The following is a 27,255-nucleotide window of genomic DNA, read 5'->3' on the forward strand; positions in this document are numbered from 1 at the left end:
ATAATCTAGCCTAACCTTACCTCCTTCGAAAAGAGTTTAATAATTTCACAATGAGTTAAACGTAGACAGGTTTGAAACCCTTAAGTCCAGAGAACAACCCAAAAACATTCAATAACATTCTTTTTGTTACAAAGAAATGGCTACTACAATGAAATGTCACTATGAGGTTCTGAATGTTGATCGAGACGCTTCTCTCGATGATTTTAAGAAAGCTTACAGAAAACTGGCTCTTAAATGGCATCCAGGTTTGTATGATTCGGAGACATATAATACACAGAGATAAGAAACTTGTTGACACATAGAAGGGAATTCCATGACCTTTCCACTTATTCATTAAACTACTTTATCCCCTTTTGTTTAAATGATTTGACATAATACATGAATTCACACTTGTCATTTTGCTTATGAATTACCCCAGATTTGTCTCCGAATAACCTTTTTACATCAATGAAACAATGTAATTTTAAATTGTGATGTCATTAATCTATTAGTTGAAGGAGAATTCAGTAGAAAAACAATGGGAAATGTATTATTTTTGCCAATGGCACTCACAAGTGTATTTACATCTAGTATTGTAGCAGATGCCCAGAAGATGCAAAAATGGGAAACTGAAGATATTATTCAATTATCTTTTGGAAAAAAGTTGTGATAGGTTAAAGTGAAAGTTATTAATTCAATTTTGATTATTTTCAATTTTGTAGAAATCAGGTGGTAGATAACTTGTTTTCAATACTTCTTTTTTGTTTGTTTTGTTAGAAAGAAAAATGTGGTATGAACATGAAGCTAAGATATCATAGAATAGGGAACTTGAGGGTTTTTTTTCTTCAAAATTTGCAATACTTCTTTAGTTATGATCATTTAAAGTCAAGTTGTTATTGTTGATTAAGTATGAAATCTTGTTCTCTGCCTCATGTTAACTTGAGGTTTAAGTTAGTTGTGAATGATTTCATGTCGATCCGTCCCCAATCATAAACTTGATGCTTTATGCATTAAGAATTTATACAATTAAATTATTAAACATAAATATTGAAAACAAATTACCTTATCCTTTAGTTAGTTCATAAAATATTCTTAATATTAGACCTAATTGAGTTCAGTTTAGAGTTATTACATATGATTACATTTCAAATTGATAAGTAATTAGTCAATTTAGGTTATTTTTTATCATTAAAGGGTTATTGTTTTGCATTTACTTGTTTTTAATCAAGATTTTTACAAGCTCCAATCAAAAGCTGGTGGTTAGAAGTTACACATCTTCAAGTTAGTACCAACACTGTACAAGGAGTCCAAGACAGTTTTTTTTTTATTTCTTAGTTAAGAATTTAGATACCTACCTTGAAAGTGTAATGACCGCTGTCCTAAATAAAATTGTCTGTGAATAACAAGTTTCGGTACATGACACTAAATTTTATACACATCAATTCATACAGTAGAGGGGATGGATCAACTACGGGATGGAAAAGTATGGGGATGGATCAAACTGCTACTGTTGCAAATCAATTGTATATTTGGTTTTGTCTCTGTATGATCGAATAGCTTTTTTTCATTGATTTTATCTGTAATTCTTAAATAACAAATATGTGAACATACTAATTAACTTTAATACTATAAATCTTAAGAGTATGAGATTGTGCAAAATAGAAAAATAAACAAGATATTGATGTTGAACAAAGGACATTATTTTGTAGACTTCAGAAGTAGTTTGTTTGACAAGAATGTAAATTGGTATTTTGAGTAGATGGTGTTATTGCCATTACTCATTGATCTCGCATTTATATTCCTTTATTGGATTCAGTACTGGAGGTGTTTTGTTTTCAGTGACAGAGGGGGATCTTCAGGTTCTCAAAACAAAACAAAAAATACATCCAGCACCAAATTCCAGAAGGGATTACCAATTCTCAGTTTACACAAGAGGCTGTAATTGATGCATCAAATCAATTTATTTATTGGAAGTGCAAATAGTATGATTAAATGCATGAGCCTTGGCTCTGCAGACCAAGACTAGAAAACAAAATCAATAAGCGCTTGTGTAAACCATTGCAAATGAAAATAATTTTTTACACTTGAAGTACTCAAGTATGTCTTGAGATGTACATTTTTGTAGCCAAAGGGTGTACAATGTATTGAAGGTGTAAAAATCTCTATATCTGAAGGTATATAACAAATTTATTCTGAATATTTATTTATTCCAACAATATCTATCTTACACTCAGATGGTCAAAATGAAGTGATATAACAGTAATGTTTTTTGCTATTATTTTGATAGTGTTAGAAATTTGAGAAAATGATGTTGTTTTTATTTACCTTTGGTAGAACCATACAGGTCATTAAAATACAAGGTTTTAGAGTTGTTTCTGTGGAAGTTAGCCATTTTGATTTTGGCGCCATATCTTATTCTTGATGCTGTCATAACTACCTGTACATGATGGCAATAATGTTAATTTGCTTATAGCAGGTTAAATATGCACACAGCATGTGAGGTAAAGCAAAATTAACACATATGCTTATACAGCATATTCAAGTCAAGGGCATTTAAAAATATCTTACCATATTGCTACAGAATGTTTCAAGCATTTTTTTTTTACCCGAAAGTGAACATGAAACATGATATTTCTGATATATTTAAAATGGCTGTTGTATTAGTGATACAAATAGTGCAGGGAAATAGTCTGTCACACCCTCTTACATTTGATTTGTTACAACATGTTCCAATCAAAATCCTAGAAATTTATAAGTAAAGGGATAATTATTTACATTTTCCTGTTGTTTCATACTGAATTTTTCTTTTACTGATATGTTAGAAAAATAGCGATTTAAAATTAGTTTTTCTTTTATATAAAAAGAGTCAACTTGCAGTAAAATTGTTGTTGTTAAACTGATTTAGGTAAGCCATTGTGAGGAATATATGAAATTATAAAAAAAAAAAATTAGATTTATGTTGTAGACAAAAATCCAGATAATATTGATGAATGCACTGCTCAGTTTCGCCTTGTACAACAAGCATATGATGTTCTCAGTGATCCTCAGGAAAGAGCATGGTATGACAAACACAGAGAGGCTATTTTGAGAGGAGGTAATTTGCAGCTAGAGATTTATCTTGCATCATATTTCATTGTGTATCTTCTATCAAATTTTGTAGTAACAAGATTTTCGTGGATTAACGTAATCATCAAGTCTATTAAATATACATGTTTTAAATGCAAGTGCATCTAAATGAATTAAAGCATACTCAGAAGCTAGGATGTGAAAATAATAAAATGCTTAGGTCAATAAGAAATGAGACGTTTTCCACATGGCATTGTTCCAACAATTATTAAGAAAGAAGAAAAGAAGTACAAAATGATAAAAAATGAAACTCTTAGTCACTATATTGTTGAAGGCAATACCGGTATTTTGTCTCATTTTTCCAGGACTAGGACATGGTGATAATTATGAGGACAAAAGTCTAGACGTATTTCAGTACTTTAACACAAGCTGCTTTACAGGCTTTAATGATGATGAAAAAGTAAGATAAACATGTAATTGATACTGATGTTAATGAAAACTTTATTTGGTAATAGGCTAATTGTTTTTAATTTTTGCACTATATTAGGTGTATATTTTGCATATTTTGTTTTAACTGTGACCAACTTAAACAATGTTTGATGAATTGACAACTTTTAATTACGTTCTTGCTTTAGGTAACCATTACAAATTTACTAAGGATCTAAAACATTTTTATTGACATTTAAACTCTTATAGATTTCTTTTGAATCTCTTAATTAATCTTTCAGGGATTTTATGCAGTTTATCGTGAAGTATTTAGAGTTATAGAACATGAAGATCAGGAATATATGGATGATGAGGATGAAAACTATCCAGAGTTTGGTGATTCTCAAAGTTCTTATGAAGAAGTAATTTTAGTGTGCTTTTTATTTCCATAATAACCTAACTGTTTTATTCTGTCAATATGCACAAGAAATTATGAACTGTTTATTGTAGCCACAATGTTTTCTAATTTAATCAAATATTCATAGATTATTTATATCGAAGTTGTTAACCTTCGAATATTCTGAAGTTGGAGATCTCCCTCTCAAAATTTTCTCAAAGCTAGAGATTTGCTGAAGTTTTGTTTTCATGACATGTGTTATGTTTAGCAACATATCTTATTTGAACATATTTACAATTTTACTGTGACACTATCTTGTGATATCCCCTTCCCCGAAAGATGACATGCAGTGTTTCCCAACATTACAATGATAGTAATGGTCTATATCACAGATTCAAGATAAATTTGTTTTGACAAAATTGAGGTGATTTAAACCATTTAAGTGGAAAACTGAAAAAAAAAACAGCAGAAATTTACAAATGGAACTAAATCTTCCACTTTGACATGGGGACAAAAGTGGGAGATTGTTAACTTTTTTATGAAGTATAGGGAAGGTCAGAGGACTTAACACCAATGTGATAGCTTCATGAGACCTGTGATAATCAGTTCATTGGTACTATATTTTTGACAGGATTAGTGTTTATGTGGACATCATATGGGTCCTACTTTTCTCTTCAAAGCTGACCAATATTGTGCTGAGAAGAGTTTTTTTTTCATTTCATAAGCCTTAGGGGCAGTAATACTGATAGAAAGTGGCATGAAGTAATTTTCATATCATATTCTTTCCTGATAGGTAGAGATTTTATAACCCCTTAATCTTTACTAGTTTTAGGAGTTTATTTTTACATTTTAGATATGACAGTTTCTTGGAAAAAATATAGAATAAAACTTTCATGATAATTTGATTTACGGGTGTTCATGTATTTTATCTCAATGTATAATATTTTTAGGTTGTTGCTTCATTTTATGGGTTTTGGGAAAGTTATTGTACTGCAAAGTCATATGTATGGGTAGAGAAATATGACACAAGAGAGGCTCCTGACAGAAGATGTAGAAGATTGATGGAGGCTGAAAATAAGAAATTAAGGGATACAGCAAAGAAAAACAGAAATGAAGAAATTAGGGTTCGTCAATTCAAACTTTAATTATGATTTTTATTGGTTCTTAAATTTTGGATTCCATTTGTTCACCAAAAGTTTCAGTAGAAGTAACAACATTAAATATAAGTTATGGTTTGTCTAATCCATTTTTAAACATCAAAACATGTTCCCTAAAAACAGCAGTATTTATAGTTCTGCTGAAAAAAAAATAACTGTGAACTTAGAATTATATTGGATATAGCTATTCAAAATCAATTTATTTCAACACTTTCAAGAAAAATGGATGCATAATTTTCCACAGTAATCTAAAATTAATAAGTTAATGATAGCATAATAGCAGCAGTTTTGATTTTAATTTTTTATCGATGAGTGTTCGTATTTCAAAATTGCAAATGTGTAGTTAGATCAACATTTATTTTTTCAGGAGCTTGTTAGATATGTTCGAAAGAGAGATCCAAGAGTTAAAGCCTACAAGGTAAATATAGTTTCTGATCAGCCATTTCAGTTAAAATTAGTAATGAGTCCAGCGGGTTAAAATAATAGATTTCTATGCTACTGCAAAAATGTCAGCTTTGTTTTAATAGTCTTCTGTGGACATTTGGTATCCAGACAATAGATGGAGTATAAAAATTTATCCATATGGTTTCAATTGAGTTTGGATTTACAGCAAGTCTTTATTCATAGTGTTCTTTTACATGCAGAATCTTACTTTGGATTTGAAATCTTACTTTTTGGGCTGTTTGAAAAAAGGTCATTTAAAAAAATTATAAAAGTTCTTTAGTGCAAGATATTTTTCAGTCCAGTTTCATTTTTCACAATAATGGTAAATCACTATAAATTCCGAATTTCAGCATTAGCCAATTTTATCCTTAAAATAAACTCTTTCTGTTATTTTTTGTGTTGTGCATACAGTAAATATTTCCATACACTTACAAATATTCTAATATTTGTAGAAACTACTCGAAGAAAGAGCTGAGGAAATATCTAAAAAGGCAAAGGAAAATAGGGATAGACAGTTGAAAGAAAGATTGAAGTAAGTAGTTTCAAGATCATTCATTAGATTGTATTGCAATAACACTAAATAGTATTGATAATTATTGCAATGATCAAACAAAAAATACATACTCTCTTTTTACTTTTAAACATTATCCAATTATTTTGATGTATATTATGTCAGTATTTCTAATATTTCCAGACATTTTGAGAATTACAAGGAAAATGAATGGGCTGCTACACACGAAAAAGAGCTGGAACAACTTGAGGCAAATCTGGTAGAACATTTTGGGGAAGAACAGGAAGATGATGGTACCTTACCCTTTTACAAAAATCCATATTTATGAATGATGTATTGTTTTTATATGACTGCTAAAATTTGTGGTCGTATAATGATATGGCACTGTTGTCTCATCTATGTCATCCATTTACACTTAGTTTTTGTGCGATAACTTGAATATTGATTGATCTTTACAAAATTTAAGAACAAGGTTCCATACTACAAAAGGAATGTTAGTATTGATCTTGGGGGTTATGGCTTCAACCGTTTTAGAATAAGAGGCCAAAAACAAACATTTCTTAGAACTTGACTATTTAACTCTAGTAAAAGCATAGGAATTTCTATGTTCTTCCACAATATTCTATACTACAATGGTCAGACTGCTTTTGATTTGTGGCTTAAGAAATTAGGAGCCAAAATGGGGGCCAGAAACATGCATTTTCCTGATGTCCAGACAGTAAGTTTACTATTTAGTGAACGGAATGCTTTGAAATTGTACAACAAAGTGCCTTACCACCAAAGGTAAGGTGGGATTGATTTTTGGGTTAAAGCTGGAACTTTTTTGGAATAAGGGTCAAGAAGGGTCCTGAAACAAGTATTTTCCTTATGTCTGGATAATAATTTGAGTAAAAAAGAATGGATCTCATATAAATTTTACTGCAAGGTGCCATACTGTCAAAGGAGGACTGGGATTGATTTCTATAGTTTTGACTTGAGCCAAGTAAGAAGAATGGGCCAGAAACAAGTATTTTTATATATTTCTGAATAATAATTTGAGTAAAAGGGAATTAATTGCTTTGAAATTGTACAAGTGCTTTACCCCAAAGGAAGGTTTGGATTGATTTTGGTGGTTCCAATTTCAACCTTTTAGGAATAAGGAGTCAAAAACTCTAGTCATTTTTTTTATCCTGGGTCAAAAATCTAATCATAATCAAAATTCAAAGCTGTATCATGTTTGAAAGGTGTGACCATACTTGCCACACACATCTTGAACATGACATGGGATTTAGAAGTGCTAGAGATCTGTGTGTCTGTGCATCCATTTATCACACCTTATAAGAATTCTCAAGCTTACATTTTGCAATAGATTTTGATAAAAATCATACCAAAGGTAGCTACCGTGAATTTTTTTGTCAAACTTAAAAATTAGCAAGTATTATTTTAATGGCATGTATGTCCTTTTTGATATCAAGAACTGAACACTGTTCTTTGATTTAAGGTGGTGAGAGTTATGGAGAGGAAGAAGATGAGGAGGAGTATTATGATGATCTGTTCTGTGTGGCTTGTAATAAATCCTTCAAAAGTGAAAAATCGTAAGTTTACAATTACCCTTGCATATTTGAATTATGCACAGCTATTTATTGTGCAACTCATGCTAACAAATGAAATAATTTCTCTATTTATACACCCCATAGCCAAAATTTTGGTGCACATAGAAAGCACCATTTCTGTTAATCTGTCTATTTATTCCTGTGGCTGTCAACCTGTCTGTTCATCCATCCCTCACTTGTAATCACAACTCCTGTAGAAATTCAATGAATTTTGATAAAGTAGTTAGAAAGAGTTTGGTATTATATGTAGATGATTATGGTAGATTTGTTTTTTTAAATGGAACTTGCATAATTGAGCTTTTTTAAATGTTTTACCATACATTGTTTTAAAGTATGTAAAAACAGTCACTTTAAAACCATTCAATGGATTTTGATGATACTTTATATGATAGTTGGATATCATATAATATAGGTTTGTATGAAACAAAATAAGTCTTATTGGAGGCTTTTGAAGAGAGAAAGTGAATGCTTTTAAAGGTGGTTTATGTTGTTTTTTTTTAAACTCCTCAACTTTTCAAATGATATTGTAGAAACTATATATTAATGTTGGGTATATTTAAAAGTGCATAAATTAAGATAATTTTACTTAAGAGTTGTACATTTTCAATATTTATAATAGTGATCACAGACTCATGGTTTTAGGGTTCAAGTTAAAAAAAAATTAAACAGATTTAGCATTAAACTGTAAATAATGTAAGAAAGCTATATTATTGAGAAGTATATTTCTTGGATATTTCAGGATTCAAGATTATAGTAGTAATAATGATCAGAATTGAATTAACTTACAGTACAGTACCAGGTAGCTTGACTGAATTGTATTCTGTAATGTAATACAACTCTTGTTTTGTTTAGATATGTAAATCATGAAAAATCTAAGAAACACAAAGAGATGGTAGCATTGGTAAGGGAAGAGATGCTAAATAATGGCGATATAGAAGAAAGGGAAGTGGATCTAAACCAGGATCTGTCTGATGACCAAGAGGAAGGAAACTCAACAATGAAGTAAGTGGAACTTATATTTTAAAATACTAACACAGCTGAAAATATCACCCTTTACATTATAAAAACACTATTTTTAATGGACTTTCTCTTGTAAGAATATCTTTATTTTTTATGAAGTAACAGCATTTTTTTTGCACATGATATTATTTTCCATTATCGGTTAGATATCAGTTCCCCTTGTTGTGGTTATACAATTTTACATTATAATGTAAATTGAATTTTTCTAGCTATATGTATATACTTGATTTTCCACACTCTTTAAGTATTTTATCTTAAAATTTATTCATTTCAAAGAATAGAATACATCGTTTCCTCTTTTTCAATTTCTTAAATATTAAAATCAGATCATACATGTGACCCTTTTTTTCAGACTCTCGAAAAAGCAGAAAAAGAAAAGGAAACAGCAACAAAAATCTATGAATACGGTATGTAAGATTTGTTAAGTTCTTTAATGGTTTGCAAAATAAGTTCTGTAGTACATGTAATAGAACTGGTAGTGTTGCATTTCATGTGTTAGAAAAATAACAATATCTGTGTAGGGATCATTAATTATAATATACATTTTTTCAGTTGTAGTTAATGAATAAGCAATTAAAGATTGTTTCATTCCATTTTTTACTTCATTTATAAAAGAGAGATTTTTATTAACTTTAATATGTTAGCTTTTTCATATACATCTGTTATTCATTATGTCCAAAGGCTTTTATTTTGATTCACCTGTGTTTGTTTTTTGCAGACAGAAGATGTGATAACTGAAGATATTGCTTCATTAAGTTTAAATGATAGTAAAGTTGATGATGACAGCAATAAAGTAAAACAAAGGTGTGACTGGTCTTAAATGTTTTATATGATATAAAGAAAAGTACTGTAAATTTGAAAATATTGTCAGGGCCTAATCTAGAGGGAGAAATGTGCTAAAACTTTTTCTTGTTTGTGCTCACCTCTCCCATTTGACTTAGACAGGGTGAAGTTTTTGTAATAGTTTACAAAGACAAAAATGTCAATATTGTTATTTTTCAAACATAATTTACTGAAACTTCTCTTTATCATTGATATCTTGATTAAGCCCTTATTGCTAGGTTTTTTATTATTGTGAAAAATGCGTTAAACTATTGCTTGACTATTTGCTATGAATAATAAGAAGGTTGGATTTTTCTCAGTTTTACAGAAAATGAAATTAAAAATTTGTTCTAAAATGACAAATTTGCAAAAATCAATGCACACAGTAATATCTGAATTTACTATAGATATATACCGGGTACTTCCAAAATGAAAACGATAAATTAATTTTTTTACTCCAGGTGAAACCCTTCTTGCATATACATGATCTTTTTCAACTAATTACATACCTGTTAACCTATTTGATGCTCAGGGAGATGTTCCCTCTTTTCACCTTATCTACAAGGGAGATTTAGCATGATGACCTTTTTCGCAGAAAAAAAAAGGATAAATTTGTTAGAAATCAAATACAAAGATAAGACAAAAATATATAATCTTGTTAATTAAATAAGGTTCTTTAATGAAATAATTAGCACAACAAAAGGATTAATTATTTGTTGATTACTTCTCAATGATTATTATGTTATATAAACATTGTATTTATATCAATTCAATATGCCAGTTAGAACATAATTTGTGCAATATTTCTGCTAAGAGGGAGATTTTGGGGGAAAAATTTGTGTCTCCCACATGGGAGATTTTCGAAAGGAGAGAGATTGACCCAAAAAGATTGAGTTACTCTAAAGAAGGAAGGCTAATATTAACAACGTCAAGTGTATCTTTGGATGAGGGAAAATTTTTGGTTTCTATTGCACTGATAAAGGAAATTATGATTCATTGTAATCATAAGAGAAATTCAACGATACTAGAAATGACTACTATAAATTTTTGCAAGATTTTTATTGTGAAAAATGCAACTGAATTAAACCATAAAATGATTAAAGCTTGCATAATGAAATTTTTAACGTAAATATTATGGGAATTTTCTCAAAATCTAAAAAAATTGCATTATTGACTTATGACACAATCTAAATATCTAATGCATGCATTATCTGAATATATTGTATATCAAAATTAGCTGAACTTGTTTCCTTGTACAGTGATTTTTTTTTTATTAAAAAAAATCATACTTATTAGAGCCCATAAAGCACATGCTTACCACACTACAAAGATTTGTGAATGCGCCATGTACCTTGTAATAATCTACATTGGATTTGTGTGCAAGATAGAATCGTTTATCTTTCAGCAATAAGTCCAAGAAAGCCAGAAGAAAAGAAAAAGAACTACAGGAGAAAATGAAGGTACATACTATTCCATGGACTGGACAGTCTCTGTCTCTTTACATGAATTGTCTTTTATTAGATAAATATCGTCCGAGTAGGTTTAAATGGAACACATCACAATGACCCTTTATCCACATTATTATTACTTTTTCAATATGTAATGAAACAGAAAAATTTTTCCAATTTTTTTGTTTTTCATAATGTGCATAAATTTGATTCTATTTTCTAGAATTTTTTTTATGCAAAGGTTGGGTCAAAATTGAGCATGTGTTCACATTGTATGTAAGCAAATCATGGAGATGGTTAAAAAATGTGGCATGCCCAAATTTTAAATGTTGCTTAAATTAACATTACTGATAACTCAAAGGCATAACTTAAAAAAAAACACTGCATTGAAAGTAAAGGGAGCTTTTTGGTAAAAAACAATATGTATTTTTTCTTCAACAATTTGATAGCATATTGAAACAAGCATTACTTTAAGAACCTGTACTACTAACTTAAGAAGTTTGTTGAATATGAATCCCTTTGGGTTTTCAGAAGCATGAATAATTGTGCATTCAACATGAAATAATTTAATAACCTAGCAGATAATTAGATACATAAATTTAAATGGTGATAACTGCATATAGGAAAAAATCCTGGATGTGCAAGACTGCAAGTACAGTGAAACTTTCTAGACCGACCTTCTTTCAGACTGAACACTTTATTCAGTATAGACATATGTCCTTTCAGACTGATTGATTTATTCAGTATAGATATATGTCCTTTCATACAAAGGATATATTGATATTGACGTGAAATAATTTGGTATTGGTCTGATTTGCATGATTTCCTGTGCAGTGAGATTTTGGTATAAACTGGTATTTGCTGTAATTTATTTGGATTCATTGCTTTGGACGCTTACCCTACCGGTGCACCTGGTCCATTCTCCTTTTTTAGTGGAGTCCGAGTTGCTCATTTATTTTGTTACGTTGTATTTGTTATTTTAGTAACTTGATGTTCTTTGTTGTATGTGTGTCTGTTTTCCATGACTGGTCTTTGTCCCTGAATTACATTCTTTTGATTTCTGATAGAATCTTGGTTGCATTGATTACTCTTTTATGCTTTACATCTCTATTAGTTGAAGACTGGAAGTTGTTTTTGTTTTTCAGAATGCATCATCAAAGGAAACCACTGAAGTTATAGATAGTAAAAATTTAATAGAATCTGAAAGTATTAACATTAATGAAAATAACAGATTGAAGCCAGATAATAATTCAGATGTTAATCAAGATATTAATACTGCTGAAAATACAACTGAGGTGCCCTCAGAAGGAGAGAAAGAATCTCAGAATTCTACTAAGGTAAAGTTTAGAAATAAATTTGTTATGGAATGGGTATTTAGTTTTGAAAACAAAAAAATGTTAAAAGTTTTATTTCAGAACAAGCAGGTGTTTTATATCCATATTAATGCCATAATTTGAAAATGAATAATTATCCTATATTTGATAAATTCACAAAAGGGTCATATTACAATTTGGTCTAATGAGTTTATTATTAGGTTAATTAAAAAACTTTAGTCAGATTAACATGTCAATTCAAATGTTTGATAAATGATACATCAAGGAATGAAAGTTGAAAAAAATAATGGTATGAAGATATTTCTGTACATCATTCTTGGATGGTAAAACATTGTTTTAAAAAAAAAAATCATTGATTACCTGAGTTTATATTTATATAAAAAAACACAGATTTTGTTGTATGGTGTAGTCCATTATTTGTTTTTATATCCTACAAAACAAAGTTGCAAAGGGTATAATGATTTTGAAATGTCCATCTATCAGTCCGTCATCTGTCCTCATTTTGTCATCACAAATCCTCTCAAACTGCTGAGTAGGATTTCATTACTTTACATGCAAGACATAATATGTGGTTGTGTGTATTTTCCTGAAATTTTGTGTGAATTATTTCGAGCTTAGTTTCTTTAAATGTATTACTAAATGATAACATTCTTAGGAGTGAAAAACTTCATGTTATACAAAGGTGTCCAAATTTGTTTTATTTTATTTTTTTATTAGAATTGCCAAACTCTTACCAACTCTTCCTTCATTAGGAGGCATGTGGTAATGTATGGTGGGTTATTTTGACAGGTGTAAAATTTGGCAGTTGTGAAGCAAAACGGTATACACAAAATTTGGCAGTTCTTATTTTTGCCCATGATAAGTGGTGCACTAAGTACTTAAGCCCTGAGTAAATGTTTTGCAGAATTTACTTTGGCATTGATAGACAAACCACTAAAATATGCCTTTATTAGCACCCTGCAAAAATGACCTGCTATATGGTTTGTGAGCATGCTCGCTAAGTTCTCTCATTAAATTTTTAATAGGAACTGAAGTGTAATGTATGTAGTTCCAGTTTCTCAACACGTAACAAACTATTTCAACATATAAAAGAACTTGGACATGCACTTCGTGTAGAAGACAATACGATGGATGGTGGTAAAGGGAAGAAAACCAAGAAGAAAGGAAAAAGATGATGTTTATAGAATCTTGTAATGTGATGTGGTCATGTTTTCTTTTTTATTAAAGTATACTTTGTTGACTTTGTCATTTTAATCAGTACTTTTTTGTCTTAAGAAATATAAGGCTAAACTTTTGACAGACTTGCTAGCTTACCTGCACCAAAGGTCCATTTAAGCTAATGTTATCACTAGGCATGTACTGGTTTTTGCTATTGACCATTTCATTATAGGTCCGCTCTTTAGTACATTTAACCAAACTTTGCCAGAAAAGGTTCTGCATGGTTAAACACAATGCCTACCAGAGACCTTCTTAGATTCTAATGGGCAGATTTTTCTCTGAAACTGCAATTGCTACTGTTTTGAAATTTTATAGGACTAACTGCAAAAACCTGTACAAACAGTTATGCCACCTTGGTGGCTCCTTAGAATTGTTAATCTACAGGGAAAACATGTTTATGGCATTTATCTCTGCAATCAATCAACAACTGGTAACTTAACCTGGCAGGAATGATCACTGAAAGGACATTTAAAATCAATACACTTTTGTACATAGAACAAATTGGCTGTAAGAGGCATTTGTGCTGATTTTCAGGTCCAAGTCAGAATGACCTGTTGTATTTAAAAGTACCATTATAAAAAGTTAATAATACTTTTGATTCCCATCCTTGTTACTTTATTGTAGTTGGATTGCAAACACAAACAATGAAGAAGATAGAACAGCATATCCTCAAATATATGTCCACTATTTTTATACAATATACATATATATTTATGGTAAAGTTAAGCTTTGATGATTCAAACTCGGACAGCATAAGAGTTTGTGGACAACTGCAAGCCCCAATGTAGTTATCCAAAATTGATGTTCATACACTGAAATTTAATCTTTGTCGTGTGTGACTGATTCTAGTAAGGTTACGACATCTTTATGGAATGACGAACGCGCTAGATCACTAGCCATCTTAGCGCCCATGTTTTGTAGTGAAGCATCGGCCCCGTATTTCAAAAGAAGTTTAACTACTTTTAAATGACCTTCCTTTGAGGCAGTATGGAGAGGTGACCACTTTCGATTATCAGTTCCATTCACATCTGCCCCGTTTCGAAGAAGCAAGTCTACAACGCGGTCATGGCCTGCCTTGCAAGCTAGATGTAGAGGAGACCGTTTTTTCGTGTCCAGATTTAAAGTCTGGACATTATTTTGTAGAAATAGCTCCACTATATCTGTATACCCACTCAAACACGCGATATGAAAAGGTGACCATCCTTTTTCATCAACGTATTTTGGGTCCGCTTTCTTGTCTAAGAGTAAACTGACAATATTGCAATAGCCATTCTCACATGCGATATAAAGTGCGGACAGACCATCTCCGTCTAAACAATTGACATTACAATCTGATTCCAACAGCATTTTAACAATACCAGAAAATCCATGTTCACAAGCTACATGAAGCGGATAATTGCCATCGCAGTATGTATTTATAGAAAGGTTTCTTGCAATAAGCATACGAACTATAGAGCTATACCCGCCTTCGCATGCTGCGATCAACGGAGACCAACTTGTGTAATTAAAGGAAAGGACATAGTGGTCTGTCATTTTTTCTAGAAGTATTTTAACTAAAGACGCAAGTCCAAACTTACTGGCTAGATACAGGGCAGACTGTCCTCTCCCGTTACAATGAAATATATCACACTTTTCCTGTACTAAAAAAATGGCCACATCCTCCTGCTTTCCTTCTATTGCTAGCAAGAGAGGAGTTCTACCATACAAACGATCAACAAAATCAATCATGTTAGAATTTTCTTGAATCAGAATTTTAATCAATGACAGATGACCGTGTCTACAAGCTATATGCAGCGGCGAGAGCCCGTAAGAGTTATTAACAGAAACATTAGCGCTGTGAAATATCAATAACTGCACTATCTTGGAATGACCATATTTACAAGCAATGAACAAAGGTGTCTCATTTTTCTCATCCCGTAGGTTAACATCCACATCAGAATCAATCAAATATTTTGCAATATTATAGTATCCTTTCTCACAAACAACATGTAATGCAGACTGACCATCACAATTTTGTTGATTGACGTTGCATCCTTTTATTAGCAACATTTCTACTATTGCAGAATTATTTTTTTCGCATGCAACATGAAGGGGCGTTTTAAAGAAACAGGAATCGCACCGAGACACGTCTGATATTTGTAGTAAAGTCGCTACTACTCGTGTATGACCTTCTTCACAAGCGATGTATAGAGGGAGACGATCCCATTTATCCGCTATTGAACTAACAGCTCCATTCTTTAGTAAGATATTGACAGTAGTATCGTGTCCGTAAAACGCTGCTAGATGTAGGGCAGTTCTACCGGCATCGTCTGAAATATTTACATCAGAACCAAGACTTATGAGAAATTCTACAATATCATCAAATCCTTGGGCAGAGACATCCAGAAGGGGTAATCGGATGACTCTATCATTCAAGTTTTGTAAATCTTCGTTACCGGAATCGAAGTTACATCTTGAACAGCTTTCGCTCATTTCATTCTCCGAATTCGAACTATCATAACCATCCGATTCAAGCAATTCTTGATATTCTTCCATCAGCTTTTGTTTGAATTTCTTTGATTGGTCCAAGTCTAACTTTTTTATTAGCCTCTTTACTATTGGTCTCTTTTCTATGAGAAAACACACCAGTTTCTCTCTAAAGCTATCATATTTCAGTTGCTTATTTTGGAAAGTACTGTAAGTATTTTCTAATTCTAAATCAGTTAGTAGCCGCTTGAAGTACTTGTTTTCATATTTTGCAGTCACTTTGATGACAGAGTGGCCAGGGTCGTCGCCGACTGAAACGAGATGAAATCTATCCCCTATAAACGTGCTATCTACGTGCCTTATAAAGCATTCCGTGAGATCATTGCCACATACAGAAGCTGCTACATCATATACCCTGTCATGAATTATGCTATAGGTACCTCCCAACTTTTTGATAAACGTATTAACTAGCCCATCCAATTGTTGGAGAAGCAACACTCTGATTACTTTAAAATCCAGCGCCAGTTCCTCACAAACTGGTTGAAGAATTTCAGCATATTGCGTGTCCATCTCAAACCAGGTTTCATGAAGTCTATCATTATAAAGGACACATATAACTAGTGCACAATATTGGGTTTTGTCGGTGTGCGATTTGATATCAGTTATATTTTCCTTGATTACATCTTCAGGATATTGAAAGAACTTATGAATATCAGCATAACGTTTCTTTGCATACAATTTACAAAGCAATGGTAAAAAGTCATACGTATCTAAAACATCACGAATTTTGTCAACACTTGCTCTGTCAAGATATTTTCCCGCAATTTGTACACGTTCTTTTTTGGACAGTCGAAATTCTTCTAAACTACACTTATTAGTCACTAACTCTTTCAGACAGTTAAGAATAGGATCTTTAGCTATTTGTGAGCGACATCCAAGGAGAATTTTGACATTTCCACCGCTAAGTATTTTTTGGATTGGTTCTAGATATGAACACCACTTGTCAACGACATGACGATTGACAGTTATGGTACCAAAAGTATTATCTAGAATAAAAACTTGCTTGTCGTCGCCATTGTAGTATTGCTGGAGGTCTGTGGGCTCGGCGACTAGAGGCACTATTTCATAACCCTGCTCTCTTTGTAGACGGAGAGCGATGTGATGAATTATGGCTGATTTTCCACTACCTGGACATCCAGTAACAACTAAACAACTGCATGTTGAAAGTAAGTCGATGGCGCGTTGGGTAGCTTGGGTGACAACAAAGTAAGTTTCCTCTTCTGTCCATTCTGCTTCATAATTTTTTAACAAACCTGTAACATTTCAAAATAATAGTAACATTATATGTGCAGAACCAGTTTCCCCTTTTCAGTAGAAACTTTAAGTAGTTTTTATTCATGAATTAAGATTTGGCATTTTAACTTGCATTTAGATATATATGTTGCCTTCATTGATTCGTTCTGAGTAATTAATTACTTTTTATATCAATTGTTTGCACATTAACAGCATCAGGACAGTCTTAGACAGTGGATTTTTTTCCTAATACAAAATTTACGTTTCTGGAAAATTAAATGTAAAATATATTTACTAAAACTTGGAATAGTTACAATTGATGTTCTTTGGAATGACGTCCCGGTTCAAAAGCTTTTCAAGTCTACCTCTAATTTCAGTCAACTCTTTTTCCGTAATCTCTGTTGAAAAAGTATAATTAGTCGACAAAGTATATAACACTATTTTGAGAGGAACCATTAGTTTTGATTATTTTTTTTTGTATGTTTTGTAGTATTTTTGAATGTCACAAAAAACTATGTTGATTCATGTAATTATGTGTGCGGTTAAAATATCAAAAGTTCATTGTGAATTGAGATCCTCACGAATGACTTACTTATGAGATTTGCCTTTTTAAATCCTTTGATTGCATTTGAACTAATAACTGTTAAACGGGATAAAACAATGAAAACATTTTATCAATTATTTCTTTCGCATTAATACCTTTTTGTCTCTCCTGGTCAATTTGTATTTGTTTCAAATCTTCTCTAATATCTGTCTCACGCATTGCCAAATTTTCAATAGTCTGTGTAAACTGTTCTTCTGCTCTCTGGTCCATACTCCTCTTTTCCAGTTCTTCGAACTTGTTCACCAGTTCTCCGTTTGGTTTAGCCAGGTAGATTTCTATTCTTGCAGCCATGTCTTTAAAGATTTTAAAAGTTTCTTCAAGTTCTAAATGAGTTACTTTGGTATTTCCTCTGTGCAGTATTGCGTTTCTTATCCTTCGGATTCTTTCAATATCATCACCAAGAGTCAATTCATTTGCCATTGGATCTATTGGATAATCCCAATCACGGGTTGGTGAAGATACAAGTTGTAGATTTCTAATCAGTTTGTACAACAGGTTAACGTCAAAAGTATCAAAACCGTTGCTAACAGCGTTATTAATTTTTTGCCATTCCACTGGTCTTAGATTTTTCTTAAGGTAGCTGTTAGCTAGACAGTCCGGTCGAAGTGTTTGTAAAGGTTGCTTCATTCTGACTATTTCTTTTAAAAGTTCTGGCAATAATTCTTGGGCAGCATGTCCAAGTCTTGCATAGTTCGTAATGAAAGTTTCAACAAGGTCTACTGATGAAGATGTCGCCATGTCCCACGATCGATTTTGAGAAGTTTTCAGACTATCAAAGGCTTAAAGTAAGATAAACAGAACACATTTAACTAAGTTTTACTAGAGAAATCGATTGATAAACATTGGCAATGGTATCATAAGCACATAGCATACAAACTTAGCTATGATAATCTTGATAGATAGTTTGCGATGAACATCCTGGGACAAATTCAGCCCTAGCGGGCTATACTCCTTTTACGACTAACTTGTGTTGTAGCTGTTGCAATCGAGCTTGTTAATTTTACAACAAGTGTTTACATTTTGCCATCAAAGTTTCCTGTATTTGTTAATGCTATAAATCTATATTGTTTAAACTAGTAACCTGACGGCGTTTCGTGAGTACTAATAAATCAAAATTACTTATACTCGGCGTCACATAAATAACATACTGTTAAAATTTGAATAAAAATATTTTCTACGACTTTATTGACACCTACCTCGTTTAAATTGTCTTAAATGACTTGCTCATTCGTTTAGCCAAACGGCTTCTCCCTAAACAAGTCGCTTGTTGGCTTAAATCATGCGTAACAAATCCTTACGGGAAAATCCCATATTAATATCCGCCATGTTGGTTTCTACGGGACGATTTGTTTACAAACGAAGTTCGTAAGTTCCCGTCGAACTCCGGTGAGAATCGTCTGCTTGATCAACTTCTCGGTATTGTACGTTGTTCGCGTAAAATAAATCCGAGATATCCGAAATAACGCCGAAATGCATTCTGGGTTCTTCGGTTTTTGGAGAAACTATTTAAACGTAAACAACATCTCCTAGCAACCCGATCACTGTAAACATGGCCGACTTTTTACAATGTAAATATTGGCACCGAGAATTAAAATCTGACCGGAATTTAACGATTCAATGTTTAGGGAGAAGCCGTTTGGCTAAACGAATGAGCAAGTCATTTAAGACAATTTAAACGACGGTAGGTGTCAATAAAGTCGTAGAAAATATTTTATTCAAATTTTAACAGTATGTTTTTTATGTGACGCCGAGTATACACTTGTTTGCTTAACTATGCCTGCTTCCTGCGACAATTACAGCTACTTGAAATCTTTATTATTCTCATAAGCCACATATAAACAATGGTATAGAGATACATTAATACAGTAAATAATATAAATATAGTGTAAAAAGTAAGACAGATTTTGTACAAGTATTTAAACATTTATCCTGGAGATTGATTCTTTTTATTAATAATTTGCATAATTGAACAAGCACTGAAACGTTCTTTGTGTTCATCAACTCGTTAAATTTTAAACAGTTTGGTCTGCAGATATACTTTTCTTTCAATAACTTTTTTCTATCGTTTTCCAAAATTTTACAAACAAATAAAAAGTGAAACTCGTCGCCGATATCACCTGAATTACAGAGAGTACATTTCCTTTGCTCTCTTTGAATGTTCTGCCATCTTCCCTTTTCTATGGGCAAATGATGGTTAAGTGTTCGAATTCTGCACATCGTAACGATATTTTTGTCATCAAGAATATTAATGTAATCCTCATATTCCAATCTATCCTTGAAGAGACGATAATTTAAGGCTTTTGGTGATGTGTTTATATCTGAATACCAACTTTGTTTAAACTGATCAATTAAAATTTGTTTTACATTATTATACAACCAAGTTAGATTTGTAAACGATTGGCTATTCCATACAAATGACATTCCGCAACCATTTAAAATAGATCTAACATGTTTTACCCATTCTATATTAATGTCGTACTTTTGTAATGCAAGTCTATATAATATATAATATTGATGGAAGTTTTTCTGGCCGCTGTACAAGCTTTCCCCAATAATCGATCATTCGAAGTTTTACATTGATATCTAAAGAATATCTACCAAGTTCCCCGTAGACCATAAAATTGGGGGTTGACTTTTTCAAGTGCAATAAAATTTTACAAAATTTACCATGGTCTGTTTCAAGTAGCTGTAATCGTTCCAATTTCAATAAAAATCTAGGTAGGCTAATGAGTAATTTAAATAGCTCTCTAGGTAGAAATCTGCCCTACATTATACCAATATATCCTACTTTAATACAAAAGAAATTCGTGGAGGGGGTAGATTTGTACTCATTGTAACATGGGTGCAGCATTTATATTCGATTATTTAACACCGAGCGACAGCTAGGTGTTAAATGAGAATATACTCATTTTAAAATGAGTACAAATCTACCGCCGGTAGGAATTATCTTTTTTCTAATATGACAAATACGTAATTTTTGTGACAAAAATTTCCCCCGGCGTAGCCAAAATAACAGCTGTTCCGTTTAACCTCCTCCGTATAGAAGTTGGATTAATTAAGAAATAAACTACCTAAACAAACATCTATGGGATAAGTATCTGTATCAGTATCAGTATAGTATTATATAACCTCTCAGCCGTTAAATCATCGCGTAGGCATCTGCATTCCAGTGTTTTGTCTCGAAGCGACGTGAAAGAAAAGAGACTGTGCAGGTGCTAAAGGTGGGGTTGTACCGACATATACTGTTTGACGATATGAAGACGTCATATTACAAATATATATAGATGATACTAGTATTTACAATCATTTTACAAACATTTCTTATATAACTTTTTTTTAAAACTTTCTAACATTTATATTGCAAGTTCAAAACATGCATGACCATTTTGCGAAAGTGTAATGATTGTTACCATAAATTTAAGCTCTTAAAACAACTTCCGCTAGAAAGAATCTTAGCTTAATAATGAGCATCAAATTCGTTTTAAAAGAAGTTCCAGCATTCATTTAAATTAATTAATTGAAACTAAAAATTGGCTTGGTCTATGCATAATAGTGTTATCCAATCAGAAACAAGTAAATCACTTGTACGTAGAGTACAAGCTACCCAAACACAGTGGAACGCATAATATAGTTGTTAAGGTAATCAAATTGACAGCTATTCAAACTTGAAAGGCAGTGTCCAAAAGGTCACACATGTGTTCTAAAGTAGATATAAAGTAGGAGCATTGGTATACTGTAGGACAGATTTCTACCTAGAGAGCTATTTAAATTACTCACTAGCCTACATAAATTAGTATTGAAAATGAAACTGTTTTTTTTTAATTAGCTGGAAGGGACATAAACATGCCTCAGCAAACATCATGATTTCAAAAGCACTTGATTGTCCCAAAAGAAAATTAATACATGTAACTACTCAGAATTCATTAATTTTAGTTTAGCGGAAATATTACTCAGTTGATCCAGTTGCTATTAAAGCGATTTGAAACTGAGTACACATTAGGTTAAAAGTTGCATCTATCAATCACTAATATTTTCTATATCCTTACCGTACTAGATTCACCCCCAATAATAAAATCGATTTTATAATAACTTCCTTGTTCTATAATATATGTTTCACGTGACATCAAAGCAAGCGAAGTACATTTCGCGGCATTTTTCAGTTTTTATCATTGTCTAACAGCTGGCACCTGGAGGAACGGTCTTGCTCATGTGCGATTGATATGTCTGGCGTATGACCCATCTACGCCAAATAGTATCTATCAACAATTTACAGTCGGTTGACGTAAGATAAGATAAAAAGATAAGGACACTTTATTTTGATTTGGCATGTCATAAACATACACAAATTCTAAGGAGCTTTTGACCGAATAAAACAAGGCAAGGGCACATACACACAAAGCAATACAAACAATCAAGCACAAAATAAGCATAGCATGCACATATTAAAACATGATGATATAGCAGAGAACTAACCTTAAAGTTAATAAACATGCAGAAACTAAATCTAAAGCAGAAGTACTATTATTCAAAACGTATATAGCTATAGATCAGACGAGTAGAGATTAACTTAAAAAAAATGGGGTTATAAAAAGACAAGGCATTATCGTCTGAACAATTATATAGGCTCCATTTTTTACAAAGAGGAAGACGTCATTTGTAAATATATTAAACAATAATAGCCTTAAGATGGAGTTCTGAGATACACCTTTTTTAATGCCAGCCCACCTACTTAGAACATTATTAACTTTAATTTACTGTTTTCTGTTTGATAGATAAGATTGAATCTTGAATCTATCCTACATGAAAAATTACAGAAGCTTGATGTTCTAGACTCAATCTCCAGGAGATTTGATGCACTGGAAGAAAATATCGTCAACATGAGAGGTGAGATTGACAATATAAAGCAGGCTCAGAAAAATCAAGGTGAAATTACTACAAGACAAGAAAAGCATCATCATGAAATAGAAGACAGAACTCAAGAGCTGGAACGACAAAACCAATATCTTGAGGCTGAAAACTATAACTTGAGAGAAGACTTTTTGAAACTTCAAAGTCACTCTATGAAGTATAACCTGATATTTGGTGGAATTAGAAAAACCAATGAAGATGAAAATACTGAGGTGGTAATTCGTGAGTTTCTAGAAAGACAACTTCATATTGAAAACGTGGAAGGCATACAATTCCAAAATGTTCATAGATTGGGTCAGCGAAACGATGACAAACCAAGGAACATCATAGCTAGATTTACAAAATATAGTGATCATGAACGAGTTTTAAGAGCTGTACCAAGGGCCCTTAAAGGAAAAAGAGGCTACACCGTAAATCAGCAGTACCCAACAGAAATTGCAAATAGACGCAGAGCGTTATTACCAGAACTCAAACAACTTAAAAGGCAAGGCATAAACGCTAAAATGGTGTATGACAAAATCTTGATAAATGGCAAACCATATGAAAGCGCAACCCCTGAGGGACCCCACGTCGACTTGAGTAAATAGGACAGTCACTCGGACACAATCAATACCAACGAAACATCTGTAAACAATAACACTGGACATTTAAATCCCAATGAATTAAACTGTTACGATAAAAAACTAAATGTTACATATCTTAATGTATGTGGATTAAAATCGAAATTGTTAAATCCTGACTTTTCAGAACTCATACTAAAATATGATGTACTTATTTTTGTTGAAACAAAACTAGACGAACTTGATACTATAGATTTACCAAACGATTATCTTTTTTATTGTAAAAATCGGAAAGGGTGTAAACGTAAATCTGGGGGTATTATTATTATTTACAAAAAGTGTTTATCTAATCTTATTAAGTTTATTGATTCAGAATCAGATGTTGTTCAATGGGTAGAATTAAATCTAAACCTGGAGAGTAAAGTTTATCTTGGTTGTGTTTATATACCTCCAGAAAATTCGGTCTATTCGTCTGAAAATTCTTTTATTGAACTAGAAAATGACATCATTAATTTTTCACAAAAATCGAAGTATGTGTCACTAGTTGGCGACTTTAATGCAAGAACCGCCCGACTTCCAGATTATGTAACACCTGATGAAAATTTGTTAGAAGAAATACTCCATATTGTAGATGATGATTTAACTGAAAACATGTATACTCACAAAATTTTAGAAAATATAGGTATTCCTCTTGAAAGATTTAACAAGGATGAAGGTAGAATTAATCCATATGGACACAAATTATTAGATCTTTGTAAACGGTGTTCTTTATTTATAGTTAATGGTAGATTACATGCTGATAAACTTTGTGGTAAAACAACTAGCAAAAACATTAGCACTGTTGATTATCTAATTATGTTTCCATTGTTAATCCAATATATTATAGAGTTTGAAATATGTGATTTTAATCCCATGTTCTCTGACATACACAATAGAATACACTTTACTATCTTGTCCAAAAATGACAAGCATGATAATCGTGCTAAAGTTAGTGAAGGGGAAAAAATTATTAAATGGAATCAGGTGAAGAGTCAAGAGTTTGTGAATAATCTTAATTCAGATGAAAATGATTGCATTAGAGAATTAGATGAAAAGGTCAACTCCGTTTGTATAGAAACCATTACCAAAGGTGTTATAGATGATTTGTTTTTAGGTCTTCAAAATATTTTTGTTGATAATGCAAAAAATACATTTGGGACACACACTCCTAAAAAGAGATTAAATGATCATAATAAGTCAAAACCATGGTTTAATAAAACTTGTGCTGAAAAACGCAAAGAATTTAATAAACTCAGAGATAAATATAAACATGATAAATCAGATCAAGTCAAAAATGAATTAAATCTAAAAGCAAAAGAGTTTCGAAATGCTATGAACAAAAGTTTTGAACTTTTTCAAGAGTAGAATGCAACAAAACTTAGACAAACCTCTAAATCTGATCCCAAAGAAATGTGGAAAATACTTAATAATATGAACTTTTCAAATAAGACAGATGCTAATATTGATATTGATAAATTATATGAATACTTTAAGAAATTAAATGATACCAGTGAAGATGTTGTTGATGAAGATAATTCGGACGCTTTCCTTGATAACATATGCGACAATGATCTTTATGATGTAATTATTAATGGGGAGATAACTGAAGATGAAGTAAATGAAGCAATTAAAGGGTTAAAGAATGGAAAAGCTTCAGGTATCGACGAATTTGTAAATGAATATTTTAAATGTTCCTCGCCGCATCTCGTCTCTATTTTTTGTAAACTTTTTAATATTGTGTTTGATTCTGGTATTGTGCCAGATACCTGGTTAAATGGAATTATTCGTCCGATATACAAGAATAAAGGTGATCCAAATGATCCAGATAATTACCGAGCTATTACACTAATTAGCTGCTTAGGTAAATTATTTACATCAATTATGAACAGCAGATTAAACTTTCTTTCTAGTGAGTTTGATATTATTTCTAAATGTCAATCCGGCTTCAGGAAGGGTTACTCAACCACAGATAATATTTTTATTATGCATGCCCTGATTTCATTATATTTGACTTATGGTAAAAAATTATATTGCACATTTGTCGATTTTCGCAAAGCTTTCGACACTGTATGGCGAGTTGGTCTTTGGAAAAAGTTACAAAATTATGGTATCAAGGGAAAGTGTTTCTGAATAATCTATAACATGTATGATAATATTAAATCTTGTGTGTCATTTAACAACCAGATTTCTGATTTTTTTCTGTGTCTGAATGGTGTTAGACAAGGTGAAAACCTTTCACCTTTTCTTTTTTCAATATTTCTAAATGACTTAGAAAAGTACTTTGAAGATCTTAATGTTCTACCATTGACAGTCATTAAAGAGAAAATTGAAAACACACTTCACCATTTAATTAAAATTTTTGTATTGTTATATGCTGATGATACAGTTATTTTTTCTGAATCTGAAGAAGGAATGCAGAAAGCACTTGATATTTTTCAAGAATTTTGTACTAAATGGAAGCTTTCGGTAAATGTATCAAAAACTAAAGTTATTATTTTTAGCAAACGTAAATCCAGAAATAATCCTGTATTTAAACTAAATGGTATAGAGTTAGATATTGTTGATTCGCTGACATACCTTGGTATTGTTTTTAAATTTAACGGCAATTTTAGCGATGCAAGAAAAAAACTTGTCGAGCAATCACAAAAATCTTTGTTTTCTATATTCAAAAAAATTAGAAACCATAGTATACCTGTAGATGTGCAACTTAAGCTATTTGACTCCTTGGTTGAACCTATTTTACTCTATGGATCTGAGGTCTGGGGTTACGAGAATCTTGAGATAATTGAAAGAGTGCACCTACAGTTTTGTAAAAGGATACTCAATCTCAGACCTTCGACCCCAAACTTCATGGTGTATGGAGAACTTGGACGTCACCCATTACATGTTCGAGCAAATATGAGAATGGTCTCGTTCTGGTGTAGACTTTTAAAGAATGAGACAAAACTTAGTAGCATTCTTTACAAGTTGATGCTAGCTTTAAACATTAACGAAGGCATGAACTTTAGATGGATTGCCCACATCAGATCCTTATTTGACAATACTGGTCTTGGATACATATTTGCAAATCAACTACACATTGAATGGAATACTCTAAAGCCTGTTTTGTATAACCGCTTTAGGGATCAGTTTATTCAGAGTTGGTTTTCGAATATAGTGAATTCATCTAAAGGGGATTTTTATGAAACTTTTAAAACAGATTTTGGCATCGAGAATTACCTCTTACGGCTGCCGGAGTCAAAAAGAAAATATATTACGAAATTAAGAACATGTAATCTAAAACTACCAATCGAAACGGGTAGATGGAATAAGAACCCTCGACATGAGAGGATATGTTATCTGTGTAGGAATGGTATAGGAGATGAGTACCACTATCTATTTATCTGTGATAATGAATCTATTGTTCAGCTTAGGCAAACATACATACCAAGGTACTATTATGTGAATCCCAGTGTTTATAAGATGAAAGGAATGTTAACTTTTTGTCATGTAAAATTGTTATCTTATATTGCAACTTTTGTAAGCAAACTTAACAAATATTTTCTATGATTATTGTATTACTTTCTGTCAACTTATTCTTCCTGTCATTGTGTATTTATATAGTTATTATTGACCTCATGTTACCTTAATTGTGTCTGAGTGTATCAATAAAATCTTTATAGTAGATAGATAAGATTTAAGGAGATCGACTGAATTTATCCTGATAATTTAGAGAGCAGAATTTCATTGGGGAGTCAATCAAAGGCCTTAGAAAGGTCCATCAAAACTGCTGCTACATATTGTTTTTTTTGTCAAGAGCAGCTTGCCAATCTTCTAAATATTACTCTGAGTAGGGTGGTCTGGCATCCATGACCACGTCTGAAAGCACATATAAGAGGATAAAAAAATGTCAAAATAGTCAGATAATTGTATTTTATATATCTTTTCAAAAACGTAAGAAAAAATATAAAAAGGACACTAACAGGTCTATA

General features: G+C 31.8%; 2 protein-coding genes across 3 annotated transcripts; one reads left to right on the forward strand and one right to left on the reverse strand.

The window, feature by feature from the left end:
- LOC148629384 (dnaJ homolog subfamily C member 21-like) lies at positions 1–13,436 on the forward strand. The gene is made up of 15 exons (XM_088550060.1): positions 1–245; positions 2,945–3,073; positions 3,411–3,505; positions 3,774–3,893; positions 4,819–4,992; positions 5,393–5,443; positions 5,922–6,001; positions 6,164–6,273; positions 7,461–7,554; positions 8,425–8,574; positions 8,945–8,999; positions 9,311–9,396; positions 10,820–10,874; positions 12,008–12,199; positions 13,222–13,436. Exons 1-15 carry the CDS (start codon positions 137–139, stop codon positions 13,369–13,371), a joined length of 1,650 nt encoding a protein of 549 aa, XP_088406186.1. The 5' UTR covers positions 1–136; the 3' UTR covers positions 13,372–13,436.
- A 570-nt stretch (positions 13,437–14,006) lies between these two features.
- On the reverse strand, positions 14,007–21,937 carry LOC148629385 (uncharacterized). Of its 2 annotated transcripts, none has more exons than XM_088550036.1 (4): positions 21,824–21,937; positions 17,873–18,556; positions 17,488–17,571; positions 14,007–17,193 (listed from the first exon to the last, which is right to left on the reverse strand). In XM_088550036.1, exons 2-4 carry the CDS (start codon positions 18,513–18,515, stop codon positions 14,234–14,236), a joined length of 3,687 nt encoding a protein of 1,228 aa, XP_088406162.1. In that variant the 5' UTR covers positions 18,516–18,556; positions 21,824–21,937; the 3' UTR covers positions 14,007–14,233. The 2 variants fall into 2 exon arrangements, with proteins under 2 accessions (XP_088406162.1, XP_088406168.1); XM_088550042.1 differs by lacking the exon at positions 21,824–21,937 and adding an exon at positions 18,974–19,476.
- Between the last annotated feature and the right edge of the window lie 5,318 nt (positions 21,938–27,255).

This window comes from Perna viridis, chromosome 1 (genome assembly GCF_037379345.1).
Source record: "Perna viridis isolate PV_CMFRI_1.1 ecotype Kerala chromosome 1, ASM3737934v1, whole genome shotgun sequence".
Classification (NCBI taxonomy): Eukaryota; Metazoa; Mollusca; class Bivalvia; order Mytilida; family Mytilidae; genus Perna; species Perna viridis.

Coding starts and splice junctions, on each gene's coding strand:
- LOC148629384 (XM_088550060.1), top strand. CDS start 137: ATGGCTACTACAATGAAATGTCACTATGAGGTTCTGAATGTTGATCGA. Junction 5,444..5,921: donor CAAGAGTTAAAGCCTACAAG/GTAAATATAGTT, acceptor TAATATTTGTAG/AAACTACTCGAAGAAAGAGC. Junction 10,875..12,007: donor AACTACAGGAGAAAATGAAG/GTACATACTATT, acceptor TTTGTTTTTCAG/AATGCATCATCAAAGGAAAC.
- LOC148629385 (XM_088550036.1), bottom strand. CDS start 18,515: ATGGCGACATCTTCATCAGTAGACCTTGTTGAAACTTTCATTACGAAC. Junction 17,572..17,872: donor TGACCAGGAGAGACAAAAAG/GTATTAATGCGA, acceptor CTTTTTCAACAG/AGATTACGGAAAAAGAGTTG. Junction 17,194..17,487: donor CATTCCAAAGAACATCAATT/GTAACTATTCCA, acceptor GAAATGTTACAG/GTTTGTTAAAAAATTATGAA.